The sequence below is a fragment of the Dreissena polymorpha genome, chromosome 13 (assembly GCF_020536995.1).
Source record: "Dreissena polymorpha isolate Duluth1 chromosome 13, UMN_Dpol_1.0, whole genome shotgun sequence".
Lineage (NCBI taxonomy): Eukaryota > Metazoa > Mollusca > Bivalvia > Myida > Dreissenidae > Dreissena > Dreissena polymorpha.
The window spans coordinates 75,681,472-75,687,786 of record NC_068367.1 but is presented as its reverse complement, the minus strand read 5'-3'; the positions used below and the strand labels follow the sequence as shown (position 1 = coordinate 75,687,786).

General features: G+C 36.5%; 1 protein-coding gene across 1 annotated transcript; it reads right to left on the bottom strand.

The window, feature by feature from the left end:
* Positions 1-265: 265 nt before the first annotated feature.
* LOC127854791 (uncharacterized) lies at positions 266-6,014 on the bottom strand. The gene is made up of 5 exons (XM_052389839.1): positions 6,000-6,014; positions 4,338-4,697; positions 3,538-3,717; positions 2,141-2,244; positions 266-2,013 (listed from the first exon to the last, which is right to left on the bottom strand). Exons 1-5 carry the CDS (start codon positions 6,012-6,014, stop codon positions 372-374), a joined length of 2,301 nt encoding a protein of 766 aa, XP_052245799.1. The 3' UTR covers positions 266-371.
* Positions 6,015-6,315: the final 301 nt, after the last annotated feature.

The following is a 6,315-nucleotide window of genomic DNA, read 5'->3' as shown; positions in this document are numbered from 1 at the left end:
CTCTATAATCCATTATTTGTATGTGGTATAAGATCAAAGTATATCTGGTATTCAAAACGGTCTTCCATCCAGTAATATTCTAAGTATTTTGATTTTATATTGGGCGACGTTTAAATGCTCATTTTACAAACTACACTTGTTCAGAACATGAGGAAATAACTCTGACAACGTTTCTTTACATCTTTCATAGAATCTAAATGTATTACAACTACAAACACCCAACAATAATAGGTATTGAAATAAAACCATTCATTATGCTTAATTATTATGTATTCGTTTTACTTCCGGCATAAAACTAGAGAAAAACTGACTTATGTATTCATATGTTTATTGTGTAACTCGGAAAACAAAATGATCAACATTGGGGTGGTTTATTGCCCCTTCCAAGGGGATTGACTTTCCTTGTGACACTGGAACAATATTGGGAATATTGTCCCACCTTTTGCAAGGCTTTCCGCAGCTTCATCGTAGGATCGTACGTATGCAGTTGCGTCTTCTGGTTTGATCCACATTATTCCTGTGCATGGTTTATACGATGGTCCGGTTTCAGTGTTGAAACACATTGGCTTGCACATAAGCCCGCATCCGTGACTTGCGGTAACCATGGAAATAGATGGCCCGACCTCTGGAGCTCTTATGGCAATGATTGCATTGGCAGATGGAAGAGTATTACTGATGTCTACTACGGCAAAGTCGGTGTATTCTCCCAAATAATTGAGCCCTTGTGCAGACACTTTTATAGAAGTAGATATTGCGTCAGATGGCAGACATTTCATACTCGGAGTCTGGGCATTGGTGTCATATCCAACAACGTTGTACGACAGATGAACAGGAGCAAACAGCCAGTCAGAGGCCGATGATTTTGTAATGTAAGAGCTAGGGTTTTTCATATATAAATCTAACGTATTCGATACCGGTACAGGTACTAGTGACATCGGTTGTGCGACTGGGAAGGCTTTTCCTGAGTACACGTCTTGCATAGAGCTATTATCATTTTTTCCTAAAAATACACCACTGGCAATATTCCTACCCAAAACATCGGATGTACGACCATCGGATTCTGGTGCAAGAAACTGTTCTCCTACTTCAAGCCGTTTTTCTCCATTTTGCTGTTGTGAATCGTTTACACCAGCTATGTTAGACATCTTATTATACTGCTTTAAGGCCCTCTTCCGACGAACCGCGCTTGCTTGACCCATCTGCGTTCTTAGTTCAGCTGGAGGAGCGTCGAAAACTGTGCCAATATCGAGCAATGCGACTTGCGCTCTTGCTCGAGAAACTTGCGGGGATAAGGCATTTCCATCAGCTGCCATAGCCATTCTAGAAACAGTCACTGCCTCGTCAGGAGCGAGCGTACGTTCAATAGACACGCACACTTTGCGAGCCGGGTTGCATGTTAAATATGGGGAATTGCAAACTGGACATGTTGGAGAACGTTCGTATCTGTACCAGTTTTGCGTCCAGTAGTTGCGATAACCATCAATATTGCGATATCCTGGCAACCCGTCCATAGCTCTGGTTGAGAGATGTTGACCAGTGACCACTGGATAATCTGAACTTGGGTCTACTCGACAGTCAAAGAATTGGTGGTTGCGAAACAGTTCCCAAATGTAGTCTACAAATGCGTGGTGTAGGAAAAATACGGGATCGTGGGCGGCTGTGTTCAGACCAGACAACTGCCCACCGACCCAAACATGAGGACCACCGTGGAAAAATTCAAGGTCGAACTGAGGTAACGCAGTAGGACGGGTGATATCGCGAGTCCGACAACGCGTCATTATACTTCGAATAATCTCTTTGGAAAACAGCTGACTTCCGCCGCCGATATTTCTTGTCAGCGGACCAATAGGAGTTACCCAGTTTGCGAATGGCCCCGTGGTAACCTGTCCGTCACCGTTTCCAAAGAACGCCGCTGAGAACAGGATTGTGTTTACCGGATTGTCCATATCAAAGTCAAGCGTGGAGTCCCAGTATGGAAGGGGAAATTTGCCTGTTAATTCTTCGTATTGCTTCCTCGAATCTGTTACAAACAAAATGCAAAGTGTTTAGGCATTGAGATAATTACAGCGGCGTTATGAAATAATAATATTACAATATGGTAATTTCATAATACCTTATATGAAATACTTTTTCTCCTTACAAAGCTAGATAGACTCTATGCCACCCGAGAAAATTTGGACCCCGATGGGCGGACGTTTCCACAATACCGCGGTGAAGGTTGGCGAACGTGTCATACTCACCATTCTGAAAGATCAAGTAAACACACAGGTAAAATATGAAAAGGATATCGTACGCAGAAATTAATGAGTACACTAATTGCTTTCCTTGAAATCTTACTAAGTGTTCAAGGAACGATTTGAACCAGAAATACATCTCACAGAACAGCATACGGTTAAACCTATTGGTTTAATGGCTACCGTTCACTAAACATTGGATGATTTATTATAAAAAGGCACGTGACCAAATGTCTGTAAAATACAGGTCAAATATAACACACACAATATAGCATAAATGAAATTGATTAATTCTTATGATCACCGTCGTGAAACGGTTCACGCAAATGTGTAAATATTTTTGGAAGGCCTGCTAAACTTAATATTTCTGTAGTCACCGCTTAGTAACGTTGAATGCAACACAATTGTTTCGGTTTTAACCGGTTGGATATCGCGGCGAAAAGCCATTTAGCTCAAAATGAATTATTAACACCAACGCGTTTTAATTAACATTAACATCAAAGTATATGTAATGAAATACAAAACAACTATAACAGATAATATTAACATATATTTTTGTCAGTGCACTTGTATTACTCGATGGTTTAATAAACAACAGAACAATAGAATCTCAATGTTTTTGTAGCACATGACAGAAAAGTATCGTCAGCGAAAAGACGGATAAAACTAATAACATTTTCTACAGTATAATTAACATAAATCAGGAAAAACAACGACCCTAATACTGAGGGAGACCGGTATTTACTTGTAATTACACAGACTATGCTGAGCCAACAAATACTTTTTGAGTACGGTTTGACAAGTAACTTTCTTTTCAGTGTGGTATATTTTCGCTAATGCCACTTTGTTTTAGTTTCAATAAGGCCTTACTGCCAAACTCGATCAACGGCCTTGGATATTCTCGTTTACATGAATTGAGAACATAAAATTATGTAGCACTAAGCTCAGATCAAAATAATGCATCTCAGCAGGAAGCCGTTATGCAGTTTGAAGAAATCCGGAATACAAGGCTTTAATATATATACAGCTTTAATATATACTATATTAATATACACGCAGCTTGTAATTTTAAATTATTCACAAATATACGTGAACAGTAATGATTCAAGTAAAACTTACTGATTAGACTTGAAGATTTGTGTAAAACACAAGCAATATCTTTGTAGATAAACTTAGCCCTGTATTGCATCCTTCCAAAGAATTTTTGAAGGCAGGTTTAAGCTCGATTGTCACACTAATCAAAAGCAAATGGGACAATGACCTTGTTATATTGAATAGTATGCTACATTCATAAATACCATACCGTTTTCATCGTCTGCAATACTGTATGAAATGCATTTCTTTCTCCGTCGGATATCCGTCTGTATTCCCGTCGAGTTCTGAATCCTGTCGGTGGAAATACATTTCCTGTACCATTGGACTGACTTGGACCATAGTACTGACGCTTGCTTCTTGCGTGCTTTACACCTTTTGGTTTCATCATCTTAACATGTAACATTTTTTAAATAATTTATTAATTCATTATAATTGTGTGTCAAAGTATATCAAATCGAATAGGGAAGTTGAATCGTGCAGAGAACCCTATACTAGTCCACCATGATACTTACACTCCACATTTGTTTTGAGTCAAACAAAACGCAAATGTTGTGATATTAACTGACCGTGATGAGATTTCAGTATATTAATACATTTATGGAAATGACAACTCATCAACACTATTGAATGTTAAACATGTTAAACATGTTATTGCAAGAGTACCAGTTGCGTTGCAAATACTACTACCGACTTTAAACAAATCATCTAATAAAATAAATAGTATTATGTAATTCGCAATGTAAATGGTGTATTCTAACCTTGAACAAATTCCTTGCAATAGCAATAGGATTTCTCATTGTGATGCAAATAATTTCAACTTATATTATTAATCTTACAACTCTTTTGAACTCCTAAGTAGTGTCTTATTAGTTTATTGGTATAAAATCATCGCTCATATAATTTAACTCCTGACTTCAATAGTAAGATGAGTTTCAATCAAGCTCTATGTGAATGACATGATTGAATACACTTTAAAATCTTGAGGCTGTCATGATCATGTTAGCTTACGGATTCAAGAAGGCCGTTCACGAAGTCTATGTCCGTCTTTGTGATGTTGTAGTCCTCCCATCGCACCATGTCAGCTTTCCACACGAACTGCTGAATACAATACATGTGTACATCTTCTGGCGTCTCCAGTCGTGGCACTTCGGTGCCTGCGTAGTCGATTGCTATTTCTAAGCCAGTCGGTTGTTCGGCATTTTCCCGTGTTTTGATGTCTAGAACGGATACCGGAGTGTTTGGAACAGTGGTTTTTACTAACGTTGAAAGACTTTTGACACAGTCAGCGAGCTCTGGTAGAAGGAAATTGTCGATCTGGGCAGCATCAGCATATGTGAAAACCAAAACACACAAGACCGCTGAGATTTTCTGAAAATGTATCATTGAATACTGACAACTTTTAATTTAACGCCAAGTTTTCTCTGTACGTGTTTCGTGTTCTAACAAAGGTTATGGTTTAAAAATGTGGCTGTGCAGAATGCAGCTATTCTCATAAAACGTGATGTCGTTTGAATCAAATTGCTAATAGTTATAATTCCTATAATTTAAATACCTTTCTTTCTTATGTTGATAAAAATACTTAGGAACTATGTTGATAAACTATCAATTATTGTTGTTAAAATGAAATGTTTTCGTTTTATATACATTGCATACATTATCAGAGTTACATCATTTTTTCTAAATGTTTTTAACAGAACAGTTCTGTTCTAATGATTTTAACAACCCATATGAAAGATAATTATGCTTATTAAAAATTTAATCACACAATCACACATAAGATCAACAAAGTCTATATTGCCATTAATTTACTTTTCCAACAAAATGTACATGTTTCGATCTTAACAATTTCTTAATAATAGTTTATACAATAATGACTTCATTATGTAGATGGCTAGGTCAAGTTGTTTCACCTAAAAAATTCAAAAAGTATACGATACCAATGCAAACAATTTATTTTTACAAAGTAACAGCTCGATTAAATAAACGGTTGATTCGTTGTGATCATCAGTTCTGTTTGATTATCGGAGAAACAATTCACCATTTCTCACCTGAACTAAGAACTACTTTTTGGAAATTGCAATTTGATTTGACTTTGAATTCCTTGTTACATTGACCATAGAACATCATCAAAACGAAGTTAAGAAAAATTGAACAAAATTTTAATAGTCTCGTCTATGCCTACAAATTAAATGATATATAATAGTCTATTGGAAAACGTTACATATAATTGTATTCAAAACCAACTACTTCTTCAATCCACTCGCATAGGCTTTCTCAATCGCACTAAGCCGATATGGCAATCAGACGATTTTTCGAGGATACTGTTGAAACCCACAAGACATTGATGCTAATTATCTAGTTACAAAAAAAACATTATTCTGAAGTTTATTATTATACTAATCATGTAGTTTTAATCCGAATTTGGTCTTATCCGAATCATGTTTTCTTAATCTTCTTGCTATAAATGTGCTTTCGCAGAGAACTTGTGCATTTGTTGTTGTCGTTGATTGTATTTCAATGTTTTGTTGAACGCGTATAACCAAAGCCATCTGTTTCCATATATTAATACTTTGTAATCTTTTATTTATATTTTGGCGCATTAGATATTCGTCATTACATGTTCCTATCATTATTCGCTGTGCTATCTGTTAGTAAAAAATACAAACTTACTTGCAACACATCCATATCAATAATGGAGATACTGCGCTTCGTTTTTTTTTGGACGACTAAAATTTAAAATCTTAGGTTGGGCGAAGGACTGGATAATATATGCGAAACACATCATTGTAAACGCCCCTTTTACACAACATCCAGTGGCATAGCCATGTTGGATATGTCGTGTTGTTTTTTTTTTGCAATTACGATACTCAACTCAATATAACAAAATGTAAATTGTTGCAAATGACATGAATGAATAAATGAGTATAATGTTTATGAATACTATACAATGTGTAATTTCGGAATTTCCGCTCCATGAAGAAATTAT